The 26,453-nt window shown below is 36.1% G+C and overlaps 1 protein-coding gene across 5 annotated transcripts; it reads right to left on the reverse strand.

The window, feature by feature from the left end:
• Positions 1-355: 355 nt before the first annotated feature.
• On the reverse strand, positions 356-25,173 carry LOC121243061 (beta-galactosidase 9). 5 transcript variants are annotated; one of them, XM_041141131.1, is made up of 19 exons: positions 24,890-25,170; positions 23,325-23,420; positions 23,100-23,212; positions 17,183-17,249; positions 15,441-15,530; positions 14,799-14,942; positions 13,479-13,567; positions 11,601-11,706; positions 10,946-11,033; positions 10,598-10,719; positions 9,510-9,728; positions 8,393-8,625; positions 7,503-7,618; positions 5,609-5,706; positions 4,244-4,354; positions 3,971-4,081; positions 2,494-2,702; positions 1,911-2,259; positions 356-947 (listed from the first exon to the last, which is right to left on the reverse strand). In XM_041141131.1, exons 1-19 carry the CDS (start codon positions 25,073-25,075, stop codon positions 804-806), a joined length of 2,691 nt encoding a protein of 896 aa, XP_040997065.1. In that variant the 5' UTR covers positions 25,076-25,170; the 3' UTR covers positions 356-803. The 5 variants fall into 5 exon arrangements, with proteins under 5 accessions (XP_040997065.1, XP_040997059.1, XP_040997071.1 ...); XM_041141125.1 differs by having other exon boundaries at positions 15,441-15,533; positions 24,890-25,169; XM_041141137.1 differs by having other exon boundaries at positions 9,525-9,728; positions 15,441-15,533; positions 24,890-25,168.
• Positions 25,174-26,453: the final 1,280 nt, after the last annotated feature.

Genomic DNA, 26,453 nt, shown 5'->3' on the forward strand with positions numbered 1-26,453 from the left:
AATGTTTTTTTCTTTTTTTTTGGGACCATGACTAAAACGATAAAAGAAAAGGCCCATAAACTATGGTTTTTCAAAATCTTGGAGAAGCTGCTAGTTTTCAAATTTTAAAACAAAATTAAAATTAAAAAAATTATATTCTAATAATATTTTATTCAACTTTTAACTTTAATTTTATCTCATTTCATCTCATCGCAAAAACAAAACAAGGCCAAAGACTCATCACTAGTTAGACCTAACTTATCTGTTATCTTGTCAACCTAACATGTCAAATTCCTTTTTTTTTTTTTTTTTAAAGAGATGATGTTAGTACTAGAATAGAAAGCCATCAGATTTCATCATTAACAAGACGATAATATAGACCCAACCACAATTAATTCAAATGTTTATCTCAAGTTTTCAGTGTCTATTAATTCATGGTTATGACATGGAATGGGAGATAATTACATTGTCTCTTCTACAACTCCTTCCATCAATAAGAACAAGGTTGTAATTATTTTATACCTTGGTCCTCTGAATTATACACACAAACACACACTCTCAGACATTGAAGAATCCATGCAGAGCAAGTCCATTTGGTTGTGATTAATGGTTTGTCGCTCTAGGCTTCTTATTTTATGTACAATGATTATTAGACTTAAATCTCAAGTTATATGCAAAGCCCCAAATCTGGAGGATAAAGCTGAACAGATTCCAGCACAACAATCATATCAAAATCATTAGACTTCCCAAGATTTTGGCAGTTTCTCTAATGAGATACTTGTTCGTGGTTCTGAGGTTGCAAAATGTTGCTCCTGCTTCTTACTTCAAAGCTTAGAGGCACCAAGAGTATTTGATGATGATGCACATCTTGCCTCAACAGCCAAAGTCTTAACGACACCATGGCATGGGTCACCACTAAATACAGAGTTTGAAATTCCAACAAAACAGCTCTTTCTTCCCAGGCAAGCCTGTAGTAGAGAAAAATGTTAAATTGAAGGTTTAGAAAACAAAAACAACAGCACTAATAACTGGAAGGATCAAAAGCCGCGGGAACATTTCAAGTAGGTCCGTGCAACCCTTGCCAGCGAGGTTAAAATGCACATCCATCTATCAAAGCACTGAAATAAAAAAATGCTTCATGTGGGGGGGCACCTCTTGGCTGACACTAAAGTTATAGTCTTTTCAAGTAGGCCAATGTTAGAAAGCCTCGTCACAATAAGAGCTGATAAATTACCAATTATCCCAAAGAATTTAACTACTGAACTATTACTCTTGCATTTCCTCTAATATGTCGGTCCAGACTCTTCCATAATGAGTATGACTTAATTTGTTGAATTTATTAATTGTAGATGAGTTAAGAGTGAAGTCATGATTCAAATTCAATACCGTCGCTCTGATACCACTTACTCGAAAAGCCTAAGCAGCTGAAAAATGATGAATTTAATAACTTTACAGTTACTCTAACGAGGAGAGCTGCCGTAAATTTTCCACACAAAACATTTACCATCACTTAAATTTCTCTTTCAGCAGTACCATGGACTATGATTAATATGGCAATCATGACGATTTTCAAATAATCTTGGTTAAGATCTGCCTAACAACTTTTGTGTGTGTGTGTGTGTTTGTTTATGGCTAAATGATTTTTTTAGATATTTGAATAAATCTCTTTAAGAGAGCCTGGACTTCACACTTCACCACTAAATTACAGTAATCACATTTGCTTCAAAACTCCTATGCTAACATGAAACTAGGAGGGACTGCTGAGACTAAACTTGTGAGCTACCCCTATACGCCAGCAAAGAGAAGGGAAGGGCCGAATGGCGCACAAATTCCAAGCTGTAGCATAAAGAGTCAAAGCCAATCATGAAGGAGATACCATGCAATTCAAACATGATGACTATGGAACTACTTGAGCAAAACAAAAACGATACCTCAGAGACTATAGACAACGAACTGGGAGCATGGCAGTTGCCTTTATAAAACTTTTGGCAGCTACCTTGAGGAGTTCCATAGCTAGCAAATTCTATGGAGGCAATTACATGCTCGTCATCACACCGCAAGTGAAGTTCTGGTGTTGTGTTGTTAATGGATATACTTCCATCAGAAAAATCTGGCAGGGACCACTTCCAGAGAGGTGGATAGTGGGACTCTGACACTTGACCGCAGATGATTCGGACAGAATGTAACTCAATTGAAATATCAAACGGATTCCCACCAGTTTCTTCAAAGATGACAAGTAAATTATCTGATGCCTTTAGCCATGACCGAGGTACGTGGTACCTTGAGATTGACAAAAAAAGCGATCAGCAAATGTTAATTAAGCTGTAATTTTGAATTCAGATTATACCATTTTGGATGTAGTATATAGTAATTTAAGCAAGAACAAATCTCACACAGATTGACTTTCCCATAATCAACCTCTAATAAGGAGCTAATGCCTTTTGCAATTGGGAAAATATATTTTAGATAGTTCTTTGTAATTTTTTAAATATATATTTTGAGATAGAATTGCACCGGGTTTGAGTAGGCTTCCCACAGTTTGTTGTGCACTTGTCTGAGTTGTATGGGCCACGATAATCACATGTTCTCTGGCATCCATCTTTTGGAGCAACCAGAGTCCAGTATCTTCCAATGTGGTGACCGTTGACCCATGCTTGCCCCTTTCCCATGCTTCCCAAATCAAGAGCAACTGGGTCCGTGCCATCAGGGGCATTGAAGTAAGTCTGGTTGAATTAAGGAAAAGGTGTTTGTGAATATCTCCCTAACTAATGAGCAATAAGAGAAGGTCTTGGTATCACAAGAAAATTCAAGATTACATACTTGGACAGACTAAACAATATACATCTCTAGATAGAAGATAATGAGATTGCAGAACTGAGTTTGCAATTAGTTATTCAAATTTAAGATAAACTGGCCATTTCAGATTTCCAGATCGCTTCTCCACCAAAGCTGTCAATAACATAGATAAGAGGGAGGGAATATAAAAGAAATTATATCTCAATCCTTAAAGGAAACACCATCAGGATTAAGATATTTGTAGTCAATATAGTGGCAAAAAAAGGAAAATTATTGTCATGAACGTGAGGGGAAAAAAACGGCTAAAATGTATTTTGGTCTTTCCAAGTCTGGTTTTACTATCAATTTAGCCTTTGATAATTTGTCATGTGCATGATATTTAACAATTTAACAAAGCAAGGTTAACGATTTGGAAAAATGGGCTATATTGACAACAAATACAAACTTCAGAGATCAAATTGAACAAATTTGAATTTCAAACAGCAAATGGACAGTGAACCCAGGCTTGGAGAGACCAAAAATCTTTTTAGCTGAAAGAAACTAAAAAAGAAAAAAACCATAAAATATAAAGCAAAACAGTACACACCATAAGATGTAAAATTCTTCAATAATGTGATAAGTAATTTGGGTTTTCTTCCCATCCTATTACCTTCTTTTCTCCCCCGCTTTTCAAGAACCAAGAGTAGCACTAGCACTGGTTGTGTTAATATTGCTACACTAACATCAACTTGAAATAAGTCACTCTAGTTTTTGTAAGAAAATGACTGACATTAACAGTGATAAATGTTCAACAATTATTAGAGCAACTTTGTTTTTAACCGACTTAGGCATGATATTGATGGAAACTTGGTCTCCATGGTACACTAGAAATTCCTACATGGAAAAATAATATGATAATAAAAGAATAAAACCAAAGTAAGTCAGTAAGAGGAAAAAAAACAGAAAAGCCATAATCTAGAATTGGGGAGAAAAGCATTTGGATTGGAAGATTACACACTTCTAAGGCCGAGCCAGCTAATAATATGATCATATAAGAGTCTTCCACTATGGTAAGATGAGACAACTACCCATCATATCTAATTAGCACAGCCCACGTAATGATCTCCATGGATATTTATATTCAGAGATAAATATACCTTTGTACCAGGTAAATGTGGCTGGGATAGCATCAACCCATGTTCAGAGATAAATATACCTTGTACCAGGTAAATGTGGCTGGGATAGCATCAACCATCAAATCACTCCATCCTGCCTTTTCATTTTCTTCCACCGTGTATATACTCGAGAACTCACCCTTAAGCCCAACCTAAAATCAAAATTAAACACTTCATTATTCACTTCACTATTTTGTACCTCTAGGTCAGGTCCATTAAGTGTAAAATCTTATAAGATGAAGGAAATAGTAAAGCCAATCAGATGTGACATTATTAAAATTTCTACAAAAAAGCCGAAATTGACAAATAGATACCTGGTAGGTCCATGACAACGTCGAGAGGTCTATATCTCCATTCTTAAATCCAGTAAGCTTTATTTGGCCTCTAAATCCTGCCCCATCTTTCTCCAAGAAGGCGCCATAGTTCTGTATCATTAATTCAAATTAGATGACAGAGTTTCTACAATCAATAGTCACCACTCTCTTTGTGGACACAAAGAAATAGATAGCTAATTACAGTGAAAAAAAAATTAACAACCAACCTAGACGAATGAAACAGGCCCAACGAGAGCCATTACAAACAAATAAAAGCTAGCATAACTGTAATGTGCACTTTTCACAAAGAAACTAATGCAAGAATCTGATCATAGGAGATTAGGTTAATTCCTGTTACAAATGCTATTATTTAAAAGTATTAAAGCCCTGTTTGGTTAGAAAAACTTTAAGCTTTTCTTTTACCTTCAACCAAACATCTTTTAGGCAACAATTTCACATCTAACAAGAAATTTTCTAATCATTTGCCTCAGTTTCAATGACAAAAAACACAAAACCAAAATTGCTTTAAAAAAAACAAAAAGCTTCTTACAAAAACTTTACTCCCAAACATATTTCAGTGGGTTGCACTACTTCCACAAACCCAGTAAAAATATCTCAAAACTTTCTAAACCCAATTTTTGCATGGATCACACATTTTTCCTAAAACCCCAAAAATGCTTGTCCCCAAAATAAATTTGTCAATAATTTAAAATCAAGAAAATATTCAATCATACCATAGCATAGGATGTTCATAATCCCATGAAAAAAAATATAGAAGTTTCCAGAGATTTGTGCTATTTATTTGGAAGAATCAATGCCAGAAGAGTAATGTACACATCCAAATAAATTCTCTTTTGAATACAAAGCTATCACTAAAATTGAGAGAGAGAGAGAGAGAGAGAGAATCATGCTTTCAAACTGTGTTGTACTTTATAAGTACATATATTAAGAAATATGAAAAGGATTCATGGAAAGTATAAATATAGCACTCCATAACAGATTCAATACACAGAACAATAAAATTCTGAAAAAAAAAAATATAACAATTAAGAAAGAAAAAATGGGAAAAAAAATGAAATGTGAACTAGAGAATCTGAGAGAGAGAGAGAGAGAGAGTCTAACTGGCCCAAGAAAGGATATAACTTAAAAAAGAAGATAGGAATATAGAAATTGTTATTTTTTATTTGTAATTTCAAGCCAAAGCCCACATTTGGAAAATTTCTCAACTGTTTGGCCCCTTCCCCTTTCCAGAAATATGTTCAGCAACTCAGATAAAAGGTGGGGGCTGACAAGTGTTACTGTAGGATTAAAAGGCTATGTGAAGAAGACATTCTAACAATGACATGAAACAATCTAAACTTTTACCTGTAAACCCACCGTCTCAGATAATAACACCAAATCATTGTATCCTTGGAGAAACCGAACAGGCTGGACCACCTTGACCCAGTGACCAATCACACTGCCTTCATTTACAAAAGACAAATTACTCTACGTGTTAGAGAAATAATTGAAAAGATGCATAAAAATCATGTAAAGTCAACAATCAGTTGAGTATTGGTGGAAGGTTTCTACTGATTCTGTCTTGATTTCTGTAATTAAGACTGGAAATATAGCGCTCTTAATTGAATACCGACGACTTACCACATACTCATAAAGAAAAGAAAGAATTTCAACAATTGTGGTGTTTGTTCATCAATCTTGGTAAGTGAAAGGGAATCATGCATATTAAAAGAGAACTGACCATTTGCTAGTCAAATTTTAGAAATTTTGTGCTTCTCTCCTTTTACTGTAGGAACAAGTTCATCATAGTCTATAAAGATATTGATACTAAGGAAGATTATTGTTTCTCCACAAAAAAGAGCCAGCATTTTATAAATCAGCATTTATAAATACTAAACCAATGTAGTCTTTCCTGTATGTTTTTTGGTTGCATATGCCTTCCTTGCTAGAATGTAAACGTACTGAGTCGTTCATGAACAGCTCAGCTTGGACTCGTATAAAGTCAACCCAAGGTCTATTTAATAAATGAACCAAGCTAAATTTAGGCACGTTTATTAACCAAGCCAAACTTGTATAAACTTGGCCCAACTCGCATAAGCTCGTATGAATTCCTATAAATTCATAATTATTTTTAACTTTAGAATGAAATTAAGAAGATAAAAGTGAATCATGCTCATAATACAATATATGTAATTTAAATTATTATGAATATATGTCTCGATATAGATATAAAGATATTTATATAAACTTGTTTGTCGATTTTGTATCTAAAGAAAAAAATATAATATAAATGACCTACTTTGTGATAAGGAATCAAATATAGTTTATTATAAATGCAAGATTTAACAATTTAACTTTTACAAGTTCATGTCTATACCTTATCTAACTGTTCTTTTTTAATGACGAGGAATCCAGGAGACCATACAAACACAACATGTCTTTTGCCCAATGAAACCTCCCAATTCATCTATCGTGTCCCCATCACATGGATCAGGTAAATCATCGGCTTTTCACCGACGGGACGTGGACTCTAGAAATTGTTTGCACCTGAGAGTTTGAACCTTAGACCTTGAGGGAGCATACCACCAAGACCAAGGGCTTTACCACTTGAGCCAACCCCTAGGGTTTTATCTAACTAGTTTAAATGAAAATCTTAACATAATTAAATCAAAAGCATAATTAAGAAACCAATTATTCTTATGAATTTATAAAAAATTTTAAGATTCAAGTAATGAATTTTGTTTCATTCAAGAAAATAATAATTAATCAAGCAACTCATAAACAAGCTCATACTCATTCAAAAAATAAATCATAAGTTTGAGCTCAGCTTCTGTTCGCCTAAAAAGGAAATAGAGCTTCGGCATTCAATATTTCCTCAACTTGACTCAATTTGGGGTTTTTACGTTCCTTTCTTTTTGTTCTAATTATGCCAGTGTTGACATATTGATCATTGCATAAAATCTCGTCACTTCTTAAAATACCACAAAATTATACTACTGTTCCTTTCTTTGTTTTTCAGCCATTGTGCTTAATGGAACTAGTATTCATGATTTTTTGTCTTTAATTTCTGGTTCCTAGAATGTATTTAGGTGTTCTTTTGTACACTTCTTGTGTACACAGGCTTCGCCTACTTCATTCGCATCAATAAAATTTTCATTGTACTTATTAAAAAAACCATAACATGCAGCGAGGAAGTAATTCCGCAGAGAAAATCAGGTTGAGATGAGAGGAAGAAATGTTGTGCGATAATGCTAATTACCTGTAAGCTGGCCATTAATAAATACACGCAACACGTCTCGCATGCTATCAATTGTAAGTGTTGGTCTCACTTGCTTTTCCTCCCAGAATGTGATGTCATCATCAGAAACATAGATTCTAGATTGCAAATTGCAGCAGTCAGGTGTTAGAAACAAAATGAAAATATTAAAATAACTGATCAAACTACTTAGTTTTCTCAATAAAGAGTCAAATTGTTATTTAAAGTGAGCAATCTTATTGGCATGCTTGAAATTAAAGGCACGTGTAATAAAAAAGTGAAAGTCGGCAATTTGCTTAGAGGTTCCTTCTAATTACTTCAAAAATGATGTCTGGATACTGAGTAGAGGCACATCATAAAGAAACATAAGAACCACATTCAATGCTTCAAAGCAAATGCAATGGCCCTTGCCTTGCCAGTGAGGAAATAGAATGAAAAACAAATATGTTTTGAATGTCTTCTGTTCTCCCGTTCAAAAATATGTTTTTAGATTCAAACTTGTTTCCCTATTGTTGTCTGCCCGGGGGTTGGGGGGGTGGGAACTAGTTTATGCATTTTGTGGGCATATTTCAAAAGGGAAGATCAGAGAGATAGTTTCCTTACAAATCCAGCTCAGAAAAATTATTTTTCTGCCTATATCCCTTGATAGGTAATTTTTTTCCCACAACCTGGGGAGTGTTAGTTAATGATGAAGTGGAACTGTATGAATGAGTGGAGGGCCCAAACGTTGAAGGTAAAATGACAAAATATATATTTGTAAGTATTGCCCAGAACTTCATGGACCATTGCTGCCTCATCTTCTAGCATGTATACATGAGAGATGATCGTTGGAAACAGGAAGGTCCCAACTCTATATGATCCTACCATTTCCACCTTCAATACTAGCAAATTACCTGGTTATATACCATAGATAATCAGAATGGTCCTTTGTCACATTTAAATGCTCCAATATGCCTTGGACAGAAAAGATTTTCTTGCTCCAAATACCAATTGGCTCTTTTACAGTCATCCAGGATTTTGAGAAATAGGAAACTTCATCATGAACCGTGAATTGTTGGCGTGCAGAAATATTTGAGAAAAGAGGCAACTCAAACTCTACCATTTTGATTGAAGTTTGTGCCCCTACCTGCGTGAACATGTAATTTGGCCTAAGAAATCCAAGAATTATTATGATCTCAAACATTTCCATCATGTGACCAAGAAGTAAAAGATAGAGCATTTGAAATGACTCGGACTATTATACCTTGTTATCATCTTCATTAAAATATGAAACAATGGACATCAATAATCTAAGATTAAATATCCAAAAATTTGGAGGGAAAAAGAAGAGAGGGAGGGAGAGAGAGCAAACACATGGGTACAAACTAAAGTTTCCAGAAAGTGCATCTGATGGGGACTAGACAGGTGCAACAGTTCATGTTCAAATGATACATATACTTGAAGGATGTGTATTAATTGTTCAGCTCCATTCTATAATTGTTTGTACAAAATGTATCAGAAGGAAACCACAATCTCATCTTTCTGTTGCAGTTTTATGGAACTTTATTCAAAAAGTATACCTTTTATATGTTGTTGGATCAATTTCTATAATTGAAGCAACTTTGAAAGATATGCCTGCTTATGCCCATACTTACTTGTTTAGCAGGATGACAGTTTTGCACCATGAATTTTTCAGCTTTTTACAAGCTTGTATTACTTTTTGTACATGTATCACTAAGTGCATCCCGATTCCCATGTAAGACATTATAAGATAGTAAGAACAACTTTCTGCCAGCTATCAAGTTATGTGTTTCATAATAAGTGATGCATCATAACCTGGAAAGTTAATATATAATAACTTGAACACATTATCAAGTAATTTTTTCTTGCTACAGAGTTTAGCACGATCATGTTCAAAGAAGAAAAAAAAGACAGAATTTTCTGGTTTACGAGTGCCCAAAGAGGTTGCATCAAATGTAGAGGTGCCAACAAGTATCTATGCCTCAGTCATTGTCGGATACAATGTCCTACATGATAAATCCAAACCTTGGCAGTATTGAACACCGTGTTTCTGCAGTCTGGTAGAATACTGACTGACCATGGTGGTAAATGATACGTTTGACCAAGGAATCTTACAACAGCTGCTTTTCGTTCATCAATGTTTGCAAGAAATGCAGAGCACCTGCTCTGGCTACCATACTGAGTTAAGTTCAGGCCTTCAGTGTTAGTATCTACACGGTACACGTGTGCCTGAAAATTGTTATACAAGCTATGTGAACATCAAAAGAGAACCAAGAGAAAACATTAGAGTGTTCAGGTGAAAAACAATAGCCTAAAACTGAAACTAGCTTGTACTGACCATTATTCACATGCAAAAAAGATTTAGTTTCACCAGTAAGCCTGGAGCAATAAATAGTAAAGATAACATTCCAATGTTGCATATATCTATATCTATCATACACCAAGCATTAACTATATTAATTAACAAATGAGCTGTAAGATGTCTGACAACAAATTAATGAACTGGATATATTGTGCATAGCCCTTGGAAGTTTCCAAACACGGAACTAGTTAAATTGCTGGCTTCTCACCTAGAGGTGTGGCCCCAAAGGATTGTTTGCACCCATGAGGTGTTGAACCTTGGACCTTGAAAGGAGTGATACCCCAAGACCAAGGCCTTCACCACTTGGGCCAACCCCTTAGGGTTCTATGTTACAAATATAAAAGGGGACTGTGGTATAAAAGTAAAAAGTCAAACACATATAAAAAAGGGTCCTGCTACTTTTTATTCTATAAAAAAATAACAATAGCCAAATTCACTATAAAAACCTGAATGTTTGCCGATCTGTTGCATAAATCTAGAAGTTGCTTTCCAAACTTAGGTAGTTTAGATATAGTGAACCACTCTAATTTAAGTTCCACTGTAGAGCTTCCAATATACATGTCATGTCAAAATTATTTCCACGTTAAGCAAAAGTAAACATCATAATTTGCAATCAAAGCAATCCACTCATTGAATATTAATTGGTTCTTCGAAATCTACCATTGCAAGGAACTAATTAATCTATACATGAGCAATACACCATGGATAACACAATAGTTCGGGTGTAAAACTAAACCTCCTGCTTTGGTCCCAATTTTATATACTGAGGTGAATCAGCAGCAACTAGAGCAGGTTCACAAAGCTTTATAGCAGCGTGCAGGTCCTTCAGATGCCCCCATTTAGGCTCACTCAGCAGACCTAATGGAGAAAAAAATGGCATTTATTGATTAGGCTTTATTAAGGTTTTTTTTTTTTTTTAATTGAAGATTATAATACATATATAAGGAACCTGCTTCTTGCTTAAGCCTCAACTAGAATGGTTGACGTTGAAGATATACATTATCCTAAGCAGCTTACTTATGCCTCAATCTAATACGGTTGCCAACAGGAACAAATTATGTAATTTAGACCCAGTTTCACTTACCATATTCATCAATTGGAGCATCATAATCATAGCTAGTAATATAGAATGGGCCACCAGAAGTCCGGTTGAAGTTTGTTCCACCAAAATACTGCAACCAGGCAGCAAGCTTGTCAAGATGTACCTTTGAACATTTTCGCAACCTAAATATTGATTGAATCTGATATAACCTACATATTGAATGTGGATCATAAAACTACCAATATCAATGTGCACACAAGAGCTCATCAGTTCCTTCCATTTCTATTTTTAATTTCACTTGAAGTATTCAATATCAAACTCTAGCCCATCCCTTTGGATCTTTCATAATCAATTACACATGGAACTAGTCATATTTTGATGTCTTGGGAGAAACAAATTATCAGAGCTTTGAATATTGTGAGAAATCTGGGGGAGGGCTTAAGGACTTTTTCCTCAAAGCCCTATATCTCTGGGTGGCTGCTTATATTCCTGTTTATGTATCTAATTTTCAGGATTTTCTTCTTTTTCCTTTTTATTTTTAAGTGTCTCTCTTGTATATTTCCAGTGTACTTGATTGGCACCTTTTTCTGAGTTCCAATAAAATCTTACTACCGCAAAAAAAATAAATAAAAAAAAAACACGTAGAAGCAAATGAAACAGGTTGACCACAGCATCCTAATTCAATTATCTATTGTACCATATAATAGTTTTGAAAGCTTCCTCCACGTTGGAAAAAGCGTGCAACTGCAAATGCAAGGTCTTCAGCAGGTCTATGAGGCAATCTTCCACCCCATTTTGTATACCTTCAAAATATCAACTCAAAAATAAAATAATACTAATAATAATAGAACTCTCTGCTCAGACTTTTGTAGGTGCAGCCATTCAAACACTTGTTAGAAAATAAGACATTATATACAAATCTTAAAAATGAAAGCGTGCAATAATTAAACCACAAAAATGCATTCATTGAAGACACCTTAGTGATGAAATAAAATTATTTAAGTCAAAAGAAAAAGAAAAAACAGAAGAATGTCATTCTAGTAATCAGAATTAAGAATAAAAGCGTGCCCATACCAAGAGACAAAGAAGAGGATTTCTTAGTGAGGTGAAATTATGATATATTAGAAAACAGATGGCACTGTTCAAGCAACAGGTACTAACAAGAGAGAAAGAAAAGATGCCTTATATATAAGAAATTCCGAAGTGGTCACAAGTGGAAACCGATTTATACATCCAGGATTCAACAGCATCAATGCATGGCTTTTTTCTATGGAATTTTACAAGGAAACTTAAGCCTAGGACATAAATTAAAATGAAGAAACTATCAAAGATGCAACACCTGAAAACAACTTTTACCATTTCATTTTTCCTATGATCGAATAGTATGATCATATGATTTTGGGGACACAGTATAAAAAGAAATGGGAGATCATAAGCAAAGCAGGAATAAGAAAGAAAGATAATTAACAATCAAAAATAAGAGTTGGGGGGTAGGATCATATAGAGTGAAAGATTGTGAGTGGTAAGGCAGTTCTGCAGAGTAGTATGGATGACAAATGATTGACACGAATGTTGTTTCATTTGACATAGATGATAGAGCTAATATGCCTGACAACTTCATATTTTAGTTCAATAGACCCGAAATTAGTTTTTTTTTTTTTATAAGTGACCAATTGTATTTATAAGAATAGGCATAGCCTAGACCCGAAATTAGTTTTACAAGCAAGAAACTGTCCTTTATTCTTCTCACACTCACATCTATCTTGAAGCTTTTTGAGATTCAATATCTGTTGTTAGATAGCAAAGAGAGAGAGAACAATCATCTCAAGCTTATAGGGCAGGTTTCCAAGGGGAAATTAATTTCCAGTAACACTGCACCAGCCTCTCAAATTTGATTATAGTTATACTAAAGATGGTTTTTTATGAAAAAATATTTTTGATAATATATTTTTTAAATTTCATAGTAGAGCATTTGTTCAATTTTTCTCCAATAATCCCAAAAACTAGATATACTTTGGTATTTGTTAGATGAATTTCAAAATAATTATAAAAAAGAAAGAAGTCATATGTTATAGTGTCGGACTTTAAGCTACCAATTCACCTAAAAACATTTGTTCCCTAATGGAAGACACAATTAAGTCTTTCATGGCATTTGGCATTGCACATTGCAGACCTGCTTTTAGAGTGGTTGCAAGGAACGGCATTGTTGACGCACCCCAACCAACAATCGCTATCTAATGATGATTCCCCCATGACTTAAACCAATGACCTCTAGTTTTGATACCACTTGTTGGCCTGTGAGTTGCCAATACACCTAAAACCAATTGATATTAAGAAAGACCACTCAAGTCATTTATGACATTTGATATCAGACCCTGCATGTCTTTCAAGTTTCCACTAAGTTGAATTAGCATCTTTCAAGTTTCATGCCATTTTTCAATAATTTGATTATTTCTATGTAAATGATTTTGAGAATATATTCTTGGTTTTTAAATTGGAATTGTTCAAGTAATTGGAAAAGAACCAGAAGCATCAACGTTCAAAAACCACAAGAGACAGAAAGGCATCATCATACCATCCATCCCAGTCCTCTGTCCAAAATACTGGCTTGTTATGGGAATTTGGCTTGAAACCATCACAATAGTATCCATTGCAGGCATTTATCTGTGACAGACAAAAATAGAACGTATAGAAGACAGGCATTTCAATGATCCTTATTTCAGAGTGTTAAATATTAGAATTTCCTAAGAAATGCAGTTCGTTTCTTATAATAAAACCTAAACATCATGGCTGCTTGCTTTTCAACTTTTTCTTTATCAGTAAACAATTTGAAAAAATAATAGGCATAGCCCAAGTACACAGGATATATACAAGAGCGCCAACTATGCATGATTATCTAGTGATACAAGAAAGTCATGAGTGTTCAAGCCATTATCAATTACAATTGACCAGTGGAATAAAGTGTTAAAAAAGAACATTCTAAGCTCATCCATTGACAAATCACAATCTTCAAAACTTCTTGCATTCCTGTCCCTCCCTAGACACCACCATTAGGTATATCGATACCACCTTCCAAATTGCTGCAGTTTGTCAATTACCATCAAAGCCTCTCCAATTTGCTAGAAAATCAACCACCCCTCTTAGCATCACCCAAGCTAACCCCACTCTAGCAAAGAAGTCATTCCATAGTCTTCAGTGTTATCTAATATTAATAAACAGATTATAATGATTGGAAGATGGACCTCTTTGTTTCATTTTATGTCCAGTTGCACTTGGTTAGATTGAGAGTCGGGAGAGAATCAGGTGTGTTGGGTCCCCTCCAAGAAAGGGTTATTTTAAGTGAAAACACTTTACCATATGTTGACTCCCCATGAAAGCTCTCTTATCCCACATAAGGATATTTGGAGTAAAGCTCCTTGGGAATGGCATTCTCTGCTTGGTGGTAGCGTTAGGGAAATCCTTTCATGGGATAAGTTAAGGAGGTGACAGATTTTAGTGATAAATTGGTCATGCATGTGCAGGAGGACCATTTCATGTGTTAGAAAGATCAGTTTGACAGTCAACAAAGTGAATATTTGTGGAAAATGATACCGATTTCCCTAATGTGGTGTGTATGGAGGGAAAGAAATGACCAAAACTTTTAGTATTGTGAGAAGTCCGTGAGAGCTAAAGGATTTCTTCTTAATGACTCTTTATTATTAAATGTCAGCATGCATATGTTCTTCCAGCTTTAGTTTTCAGGATTTTATTGATTTTTTTTCTTTCTAGTGAGGTGCTCTGCTGTATACTTGGATATACCTTTTTGCTCATTTACAGATTATCTATCTCAAAACAATAAAAATAAATGCTAGTTGCAGAACAAATAAGCATATAATACACAGGTGAGAAGCTTTACAATATTATCTGGAGCATCTGATTGCCTGCACATGACCCATGGAACCCCAGCACCAAGATCTAGAGCCATCTGAGCAGCCCATTTAACATATTCCTTCCCTCCCTGGTGATATTCGCTTTCTATGTTTCCATATTCGTTCTCAATCTAATAAAAATCCATTTCAATTTTTGCATATACAGTTACAAAGAGTACAATTGGAAGAGCCTCAATGAAGATAAAGGGTTATATAGTAACCCCCTAACAATGAAAATAAATTTGACCACCAAAACTGATTTAGCCATAGCTCTTCAGCGTATGCTACTGCCCATGGTACCAAAAATAAAGTTTATTGGTTGGAAAGCATGACCAAAGCTCTTCCTCCTATGCATGAAATTGGAAATAGAAGCTCACACACAGGAGAAATGACATCCACAATTTGGAAAAATTCCCTTGTTCCTCACATGAAATAATTTTCCCAACAAGAAGTCCCAATCACAGGATTCAGGCAAAAATAGAAAGAGAAAAGAAAGGAAAAAAAGGAGTGCAGACTTAGAATGTGATATGAGATATCAAATCCCAGTTTTCGCAAGCGAAATAATTTAAATTAATTAAGCCAGCTAACGTATCTTATACTCAAATCAAACTTCAAAGTTCTCGTACAACCTGCAACATAATGATTGGACCACCTTGCCAAGAAAATAGCATTTCCTCTCGCATTAGCTTCACAATCTTTTCAACAAACCGTTCCATCTCCTCCTAGAAAAGATGAAATAATGTTAATAATAACCACACAATAAATTTAAACTTCAAATCCACAGCTGGTGTTCAGATCAATAATGAGAGGTTCACTTGTTTTTTTTTATGAGTAATGTGAGGTTCACTTGTTAATATGAGCAACACAGCACACCCAACACCTAAGCAAGATTCATGCAGCAACCTCAGAAATATAAAAGCACTTTGAGAGAAACCAACAAAACAACTGAGCAAAACCATGATGAAGAATTAAGTTAAACATTTCCCATTTTCTTTTACTCGCCAAACTCAAACAAGACCTTAAAGCAAATTTTGAAAGATTTTCCATCAACCAATTAATTATATCAAATCAAAGGCTTTACAAAGTGTTTCAGCATGTTCTAAACAACTATGTTTCCATTTAAAAGCTTTTGAGGTATTAAAGTATTACATCATTTGGTGTGGATTGGGTAATGACGTAAGAGTAAAGTATTGGGTAATGCATGTTATAAAGAACAGTTTGGTTGCGATAATTGTGAAGTTTTGTGAAAATTGATTCTGCCTTGATTAGTGTGCTGTATATGGAGATAAAGAAACGACCAGAGTTTTGAATATTGTGAGAAATCAGTGGGAGAGATTAAAGAGACTTTTAAGGAAATAAAACCCCCAATCTTTGGTGGCCTCTCAGATTTGTGATACCATTTCTAGCTTTCAAGATTTTCATCTTTTCCCTTTTAACGTTTATGAGTGTCTTTATGTATACTTCATGCGTACTTGGATATCACCATCTTTTAGCTTGAACAAAATTTCAACTACTTATTGGGGAAAAAAGAATAGGGAGAATACATTAGTCCGAGTAATCGCAACAAATAACCAAAATTATTTGTGGCGTGCCTCTTGACATAATCAATGTTTCTTCTAATACTCACTATCAAGCAGAAAAAATCTGATAAACATTGCAGCGTATATGTTTTATAAGTAAATATTGCAGCTTAAATAACCATGAAAAGCCAAAGATACAAGTCTGATTACATTTCCAAACTTTTGAACTGGAAGTTTACATTTTTGGGTACACAGTAATGATGAGAGAGAATGAAATTTCATTTCTATGCTTCAACAATTACATATCCCTTCGGCCAAGGCTTGAAAGAGAGGGAGAGCAAGAACAGGAAGGGAGCAAGAAATATAGGTAACTAAACACCAACACAGTCATATGTGTTATAAAAAAGAAAATTTTTATTTATCATCATCCTCTCAGTATCCCCTGATTTGGCATGAAATGATTGGCCTATAAGTAAAACATAACAAATAGTTTATAATCATTTAGTATCACATTATGGAATGGTAGGAGGATGATGAATAGTGTTACTCTATAAAAAAAATTATATAAAAATGTAGGTATAGGAACAGTAATTGAAAAAATAATGCTGTAGAAAGAAAAAGAGTTCGCATCGACAATTGTCATATAAATTGATTTCTCGTGTGCACTGACATTAACCTACACTCCTAGTGGAAGGTGCCCACTGGTGGATCTTTGACCCTGGCTTTAAACATTTTATGCAGTGAAAACTCAAATAAAATATGGCAAAGATAATATATATATATATATGAAACAATATCTGTGAACAAGAAAGAGAAATGTGCATGTATAGATGACCAAAGGTGCATTATACCTTGAAAGGTACATTATTTGTTCGAAATTCAATGCCAGGGACATCACGCAGCCACACTGGAAAGCCTCTGCAAGATTATTAGTTAGAATCAGATAAAAATTTTTAAATGATGTTTCTCAAGGATATCCATCGGTCTCGTCAAGAGGTAAAATCAAACTATAACTTCAATTGAGAAAAGTGAAGAATATATAGCAATATTCTCCTTTATGTATAACTTTATGGCATCCATTCAGAGTATTAGTATTGCACAACAACTAGCCTTTGTCATATAGCTAGTGGGGTGGGAAGACTGATGGACACAGACAATATGACAGCATCAAGGCGCATAATCAGCTATGCTAGGGTTTTTGTGGAGGTAAATGTAGCGGACGATCTAGTAAGAGTTCGAGTTGGTGGGTGAGAATGGGGATTGGTTGGCTATTTATGAGGAGTATGACTGTATTCCCACTATTTGCAAATCCTGCAAGGTATTTTAGCATTCGCCACAACATGTAGGAATTTATCAATACTGCTTTTAAGGGTGCAGCGGGGTATGCCTCTATTCCTGTGGTAGTTCCTCAACAGCTCTTGTGCAACAGGATGTTATCTCTATTCTCCTCCCTGATGAAAGCAGTTTGGTGAGACTGTAGGGAAGCACATTACTCAAAAAGTTCGACAAAAATCTTGGAAATACGATACACTTCATTGCAGCAAGATAGAGGATGAAATTCTTGAGCTTACCAACACGCCTTCAAAATTGTGTTCATACTAGCATCATGAGAATTTTGATTACTAAGGATGAAGGGCCAACCACATTTCAAGAAGCTATTTTTGGTAAAGATTCTACAAGTTGGAAGCAAGCTATATGAGCAAAGAAAGGTGCAACACATAAGAAGAGAACTTGGTAGTTGGTGGGATTTACCAAAAGGCTGAAAAGCTGTTGGTGCAAATGGAAAGCGGATTAGCAATTTAAAGCTTTAGTTCATTGAAGCAAATATTTTTTTTGACAGGTAAACGATTATATTAATAAAATAGGCATAGCCCAAGTACACAAGATGAAATACAATAGTCAACACCTATCTAGGAAGAAGAAAAGGAAATAAGGAAATCACAAAAATCAAGGCCATTGAAATCAATAGCTTTGGCCCAAAGATATAAGGTTCTAACAAAAAATAGTCTAAGCTCTACTAAAGAGCGCTCCTTGTCTTCGAATGTCCGGTCATTGTGCTCCAGCCATAAGCACCACGTAATACAAATAGGAACCATCTTCCACACAACAGTGATTTGTGGAATACCGCCTAGAATTGTCCAACTGGCCAGAAGTTCAACCACAATGGCAGGCATAACCCAGGTTAGCTCTAACCGTCTAAATACATCTTCCCATAACGCTCTAGCAACCTCACAATACAGTAGAAGATGATCCACAGTCTCACCACTTTTTTTTGCACATACAACATTAGTTGACTATAATCACCCTGCGTTTCCGTAGGTTATTCGTCATCAAAATCTTTCCCAGAGAAGCTGTCCAAGCAAAGAACACCGCTTTGGGAGGAGCTTTATTTCTCCAAATCCACCTCCACGGAAAGTGATTATTCTGCGATTGTGTGAGATACTTATAGAAAGAGCAAACCAAGAATGTACATTTTCCTATAGGTACCCACCACAATGTGTTGGAGCCTTGAGCGCTTGGATGAATAGAGTACAAGAGTCTAAAGAAATCCTCAAAGCTGTCAACTTCCCAATCTTGGGCCGCCTTGGTAAAGCTCACATTCCATTGGACTAGGTCACCATCAATCCCCATGAGATCAGCTACTGAAACTTCTTTCTCACATGCAAGCTTGAAAACTGAAGGGTACAAGTCCTTGAGGGTATTATCTCCACACCATATGTCATACCAAAATTCGATTCTAGAGCCATCTCCCAGCACAAGTCTAGTGTGACGAGTAAAAACCCCCCACCCTTGTCTAATATGCTTCCAGACTCCCACTCCATACACCCCATGTACCTCCCTAGTGCTCCACCTCCCCCACAAGCCTCCATACTGGAAGTCAATCACCGACTTCCATAAAGCTTCCGTTCCATATTATATTGCCACAACCATTTTCCAAAAAGGGCCCAATTGAAAACCCTCAAGTTTCTAATACCAAACCCACTAGATGAGATTGAGGAGCATAACTTATCCCACTTTACCAGATGAAATTTGAATTCATCTCCCAGTCCACTACAGAGGAAATCACGATGGAGTTTCTCAATACAGGTAGCCACACTTGCTGGAATTAGGAATAAAGATAAGAAATAAGTTGGTAGATTAGACAAAGTGCTTTTGATTAAGGTGATCCTTCCACCTTTCGACAAATATAATCTCTTCCAACCTGCCAATCTTCGTTAAATCTTCTCAATTACTGTATCCCATATAGATATAGCCCTTGAGGCAACCCCTGAAGGAAGACCAAGGTAATTCATGGGAAGAGAGGAAACTTCACATCCAAGAGAGCTAGCGAACCTTCGGATATTGTGAACATTACCAATTGGAACCAATTATGATTGTGCTAAGTTCACTTTCAAACCGGATACAGCTTCAAAACAGAGTAAAAATGCCCTCAATGCTCGGATCTGGTTTTGTTCTGCCTCACAAAAAATCAAAGTGTCATATGTAAACAACAAATGGGAGATATTAAAGGTACCCCTATTAGTGTCACCAACCGAAAATCCAGTCACAAAGCCACTGTTAACCAAGATCATTCTACTAAGTGCCTCCACAACTATGACAAAAAGGAGTGGGGACAAAGGGCCCCCTTTTCTTAGATCACGAGAGTTGTTGAAAAGGACAACTAGACTGCCATTCACCAAAATTGAGAACTTCGCCATAGATATGCAACACCGGCTCACGAGCACCACCTACTGAGAAGTCGTTACCGAAAGGGATACCACAGGAGAAACGAGAGAATTCATGTCCCTGTAAGTCATCAACATTGTCTATTTGAGTTGCGCCGAAGATTCAACGCTCAACGGTGAGGATACATCAGAAACCCTTTCTAATTCTGATGTTGTCGAATCTCGACGTTGCCATCTAAGCCTCCATCAAGGGTTACTCAGCCGGTCGCGAGCCAACCGGAACCTTTTCCAACGAGATTGACAGAGTCCAGTTGGCAGAAGGCCTTACCTCACCACCCTCTCAAATTCTCCACACAAGATGGGTCCCGATCTTTTCCTTTCCTCTGTTTTGCCTCACGAGTTGAGGCCTACTAGAGCGGCCCAAAGGATTTTCTGCTTTTGCCCCACTTTCAGTTGTGCCTTCAAGTCTAGCAATGTACTGCGCACGCCTTCCTCTGCCAGCCCGAAAGCAAGCCTGCTACCGCCTCCCTTCCACTAAGCACTTATGGTACCTGTGGTTTGAGGGGCCTTGTCGGTTTCATGGCCGTTACCCTACCTTACGATGTTGCCTCCCTGATCTGCCTTAACAGCGACGTCTCCACCCCTCTTCCACCCACGTGACTACGTCGGCTCCGTTGTCTGCAACAAGGCCTCCCTGTATGATCAATGTTGTGGTTGACTAACCACTGCCAATGCCCTCAAAGATGTCCCTCCTCTTTTACAACCGTCTTTTGCAAACTCCCATAACGCCTCTGCCATCCTTCTCCAGCTGTTACCTTCCAGTTCTTCTGGTATGAAGATAAAGCCACGTCTGCGACCACCACCGTACTCCACTAACACCATGTATCGACACAGCCATTTGAACACCTCTGTGCAATGAAGTTGCGGTTTCCTTCCCTTGATGTGGTGTAAAATTCCTTCTTGTCACCCTTTAGATAGTCCACCAGAGATTTGGCAAAACATTGCACTGTGGACAACCCCAGCCTCAACTCATTCATCACCTTCTTGCTCCTCTCCATTATGAGCATAAAACTCCCATCCTTTGACAATGAAAAAACTTTTGATTCTAGTCTCGTTTGGTTACACAGATGAGATGAGATAAAAGTTGAAAGTTGAAAGTTGAATAAAATATTGTTAGAATATTATTGTTTAATATTACTTTTGATAGTAATTATGAATGTACAAAAGAATTTTTTGAAGGTAACAATGACAGAAGAAAACTCAAAATATGGTTTCTTGGAAATCCCAATATGTAGAACCTAACTCATATAGAAAAGGTTCAATTTCCATCTCAAAACATGAAAGTAGGCAAAGCACAGCACAGAAAGTAGTTTCAGTTTTTCTTTTCTTTAACTCAACCTCAATCCCTTTTTCCGTTTGACTCAATTTTAATTTAGAATAATTTTAGCATGAGAATTCAATTTTTCTATCAGCCTTATTCCACCAAATTCTCTATATACAGTGATTGATAAGATTGAACGCAAATTGGCAGGTTGGAAAAGATTGTATTTTTCGAAAGGTGGCAGGATCACTCTAATTAAAAGTACTATTTCTAATCTGCCAATACTTTTTATCTGTATTCCCAATCCCAGCAAGTGTGGCGAAACGCATCGAGAAATTTTATCGTGATTTTCTGTGGAGTGGGTTAGGAGATGAATTCAAGTTTCACCTAGTCAAGTGGGATAAGATTTGCTCTCCAATCTCCTCCGGTGGGTTGGGCATGTTAGGCACACTCGGTTGGTGTTGGGTAATGGGTCTAGAATAAAATTTTGGACTGATTGGTGGATTGGAGATCATGCTCTAAAGGATTCTTTCCCTTCAATTTTTAGAATTGCACGTGAGAAAGATGCATCAGTGGTTGATTGTATGGAGTTCTTTGGGGACCTAGTCCAATGGAACATGAATTTCACCAAGGCGGCCCAAGATTGAGAAGTTGGCAGCATTGAGGAGTTTTTTGGTCTTCTATACACAGTGATACCGAGAACACAAGGCGTCGACACGATATGGTGGATACCCACCAGTAGAGGTATATTCTCAGTTCGCTCTTTTTATAAGACCCCACACAATCAAAGAACACTAAGTTCTCATGGAGAAGGATTTGGCAAAATAAAGCACTTCCTAAAGCGGCATTTTTTGTATGGGCAGCAACATTGGGTAAGATCTTGACTTTGGACAATTTAGGGAAACGAAGGGTGATCATAGTAGAGTGGTGTTGCATGTGTAGGAAAAATGGTGAAACTGTGGATCACTTGTTCTTGCATTGTGAGGTCGCTAGAACGTTATGGAATGAAGTGTTCAACAGGCTAGATCTTGCTTGGGTGATGCCTGCCACAATGATTGAGCTCATAGCCAGCTAGACCAATTTACGAGGTCTCCCACAAATCTCAGTTGTGTGGAAACTGGTTCCGATATGTATTCTGTAGTGCCTATGGAAGGAGCGAAATGATCGGGCATTTGAAGACAAGGAGCGTTCTTTGACAGAACTTAGATTATTTTTTGTCAGCACTCTATTTCTATGGGCCACAGCTGTGGATTTTCGTGGCCTCAATTTTCATGATTTTCTAGTTTCTATTTCCTCTTCCTAAATAGGTGTTACCTTTTGTATACAATTTTGTGTACTTGGGTTATGTCTATTCATATCAATATAATCGTTTACTTATATATATATATATATATAAACTATTAGAATCCATAACTCACTCATGTACGGATACCTTATACCCTAAAATAATTAATGGTATTGTATTTTGTTCATGTATAAGGGGGTGGAAAAATGGTTTCTATGCCCAATGATACAAGCATGCATTTTAATCGCATACACCAGTAATATCATGCAAGCACTTAGCAGATGGTGGAAAGAACAATTAAACATTAGGAGACGCACAAACATGGTTGGCTCACTTCCTAACAGAATCAAAACCTTTCTCAATCATGCAGCACTGTGGTAAACTTTGACAGGATGAAGGGCCATCATGTTATATGAATTGAGTTATAAGCAGAAAATGCAACTAGTACTGTTTGGGTGAAAAAACAACTTTAAAGTATAAGGGGGCAGAGGTTAGACCCAAAATTCCACTCAGCGCAAACATAAGGTCCTATACGAAGATGGAGATAGAGTCCATTGGCTCCCACAAGCTTCACGAACTTGATGATATCATATCTCCCCTCAAAGTAATACTGAACAAATAGTCAAGAAAGAAAGTTAACTCTTTGAGAAACAAATATATCCAGTATAGGGAAACAACACAAGGCTACCAGAAAGACTAGCAATAAAAAGTATTTATTTCACCTGTCCTCTCACTGGCTCATGCCCATTCCAAAATACATAAGTTTGGATCACATCTGCTCCTCCTTTCTTGCTCTTTGCAATCAGATCAGGCCACATCTGACATCATGTGAGAAAAGCAATAACTGCCTATCAAATGACAGAGAAAGCAAACATGGCAGGGGAAGCTAAAGGATCTGCTTTTATAAGCAAAATGGTCAATAAACATTCTAGAAGCATTAAAATCAGATCAGGAACAAATGAAAGAATGAGAGAGAGAAGCTGACTATAGTGCAACATTAGAGATGAAATTAAAACTAGCTTGTGCCTGTAAGTTGAACACAGTGTAGCCTAACCAAGTTGTGGCTTGGCTAAAGTGTTTACAGTCCTAACTATAGGAAGTTCAAATGTGTGAGCTGTAGTGTTTCTATGAAGTCAAATCATCCTTAGTGGGTGTCTCTTTGCCCGATATTGTGCCCACCTACTTCATATTCCATAGTAAAGGGCAATTACAATTTGTCCCCATTTTTTTTTATAGGTAAAAACTGTCCCCAAAAAATTACAATGTGAAAATCACTGAATACATCTGAACTACAAGAGTGGGCATTAATGCCAGGCTTCTCTACATGGGGTTGAGGGCAATTGAAAATGAGGATGAAATGTGCTAATCCAAGAAAACGAATATGAGGTGTGTCGGAGAGTGTCATCTAACAGGGTCCCAACAAACTCTCTCTCTCTCTCTCGCGCGCGCGCTCCTTGGATGGCATTTTGGGGCCAAATGCTGCTATTCCCCATAACACGTTTGATAAGTGAAAATTTCTCAAATCTTTTAGAATTCTTGAAAAAGTTTTGGATGTATTTTGTATTGGATTTTAAGAAAATGTGTACGTAGAATGAAAAGTTTTTTGTATAAAAAAAATTTGAGATGTGTTTTGTATTGAAGTTTCTAAAAGTGCGCAAGTAGAATTGTAAAATGTAATTGGATCAATTTTTCTGATATAAGCTTTGTGGGTTTTTATGAAAGTTGTTATAAATTTGTGTGTGTTTGTTATAAGTTAAAACTTAGGCAAATGATTAGAAGAAACAATTTTTATGATGGATGAAAATTACTTTTGATGTATGATGTTTGGATAAAAAAAAATGAAAACTTTTCTGAAAATTCTGAAAATTGTTTTGAAACCAAACATGCCCAATAAAATTCTCAACTATTTGATTAAACACTCCCTATGGAGTCAGCAACCAATCTTTATTGCACTATTTTGGGGCTTGATTCCTTGAGAGTTGCATAGCTTGGTGTTCTATTTATGTAGGGATTCATGGATTGCAAATTTAGCAAACACCATTCTTCTCTTTTTGGTAGAAGCTAAAGAATCAAATATCGCAGATAAGGCGCAAAAAATGGAAAAAACAGAGCATAAACTAAACTAAAACAAATACTGTTACAGCAGGCCCAGTTGAGTTGGGAAAAAAAAAAAAAAAAAAGGAAGCTAAGAAAAACGTTTACTTCGGCAAACAAACGGAGCATGAGAAAGTACTTAAATCTGAAACGGTAAGGGAGCCATAGGCATAATTGAATATGAGGAGCGAACCTCGGGAGTGGCGCGGGGGTAGTGGAAACCGGCGGAGATGAGCATGCGGCGCTTGCCATCGATGATGAGCGCCCTGTGGTCGTAGCTCACGTTGAATGGCTTGAAGAAGTTGGCAGTGGTCACTGCTGCGTGGATGATCAAAGATAATGACACCAGAAAACGAAGCAAAGCTCTGCTCACACCCATTTTCGCAGAGTATGATCCCAAAGCGGAAAAGAGAGCGAAGAAAACTGGCAAGAGAGACAGAGAGAGAGAGAGAGAGAGCGCGTGTTTTATTTATTTTTTTCCTATTTTTTGATTTACAAAATATCGTACTTCCGAGGAAGACGACAGTCTATCTACCGGCCTGCAGAAGACATTTGGTCGGGATGGTGAACCGGGTTTTTTTGTATATCAAACTACCGGTTTGATAGAACCAACTTGTGGAGGACAAGCAGACCCTTTTCAGAGTTTTTTGGATTTGGCGGATGGGAAACCTACATTTGTTTCTTAATTTTTTTTAGATTTTTGAGAAAATTTTAAAAGGCTTTGTGAAAATGGCTGTGCTCATTAAAAATATATCTAGATGGAGAAAATATTTTGGAAAAAAATTTATGAGAGGTCGTTTTAAGTTTTGTAAAGTTGTTTTTGTTTTTGTTTTTTTTTTTTTTAAATTTAAATTTTACCAAAATTGAGGTAAGGTATTTTAATGGTTGAAATTATTTTGATGAAAAGATATTTAAATTGAAAATAAGAAAATTTCGAGAAATTACATGATGTAGTCCACTTCAAGACTCTACTTTGTGAAATAATGATACTTTTAAAATTATCTTTTATAAAAATATTTTTTATTTAAAATAATGTTGTAAAAAAAGTCATATACAATAGTTGCATCTTTATCATTTTTCGAAAAGGAAATGAATAATCTGGGATGCTGCAGTTGATTGGAATCACTGTAAAATCGATATTGGTATCATAGTTCGAGATTGGGAAGGAAAAGTTGCAGTTGATAGGAATCACTACAAAATCGATATTTGTATCATAGTTCGAGATTGGAAAGGAAAAGTTATAGCCACAATGAGGATGAACCAACCCCTATTCCCCAATCCTCTACTTACAGAAGCTCTTGGTGCACTTCAAGCTACTTTGTTTGGTCTAGAATTGGGCATTAGACATATCATATTAGAGGGTGAAACTTTACAGATTATTCAAGACATCACAAAGGCTGAGGAGTCCTGGTCCAGTGTAGGCATGATTATTAGTGACATCAAGAATAAGTTTCAAAATTATGTCAAGTGGTCTGTGACGTTTGTCCATCATGTGAGAAGAGAGACTAAATTCATCTTAACTCATCTCAACTTATCATTACAACTTTTTCAAATCACAATATAAAATATAATAAACAATTTAATTTTTTCAAATCCTAAAATAATAATAATATTAAAAAATAATATTCTAACAACATTTTATTATCTCAACTCAACTCAACTCAACATCCAAACGCAGTCTAATAATTTAGCTCATGCTTTGGCACAAAATGCGTTACATGTGTTCTGATGTAATTGTGGATATGAAGGATTTCATG

The sequence above is a fragment of the Juglans microcarpa x Juglans regia genome, chromosome 1D (genome assembly GCF_004785595.1).
Source record: "Juglans microcarpa x Juglans regia isolate MS1-56 chromosome 1D, Jm3101_v1.0, whole genome shotgun sequence".
Taxonomy (NCBI): Eukaryota; Viridiplantae; Streptophyta; class Magnoliopsida; order Fagales; family Juglandaceae; genus Juglans; species Juglans microcarpa x Juglans regia.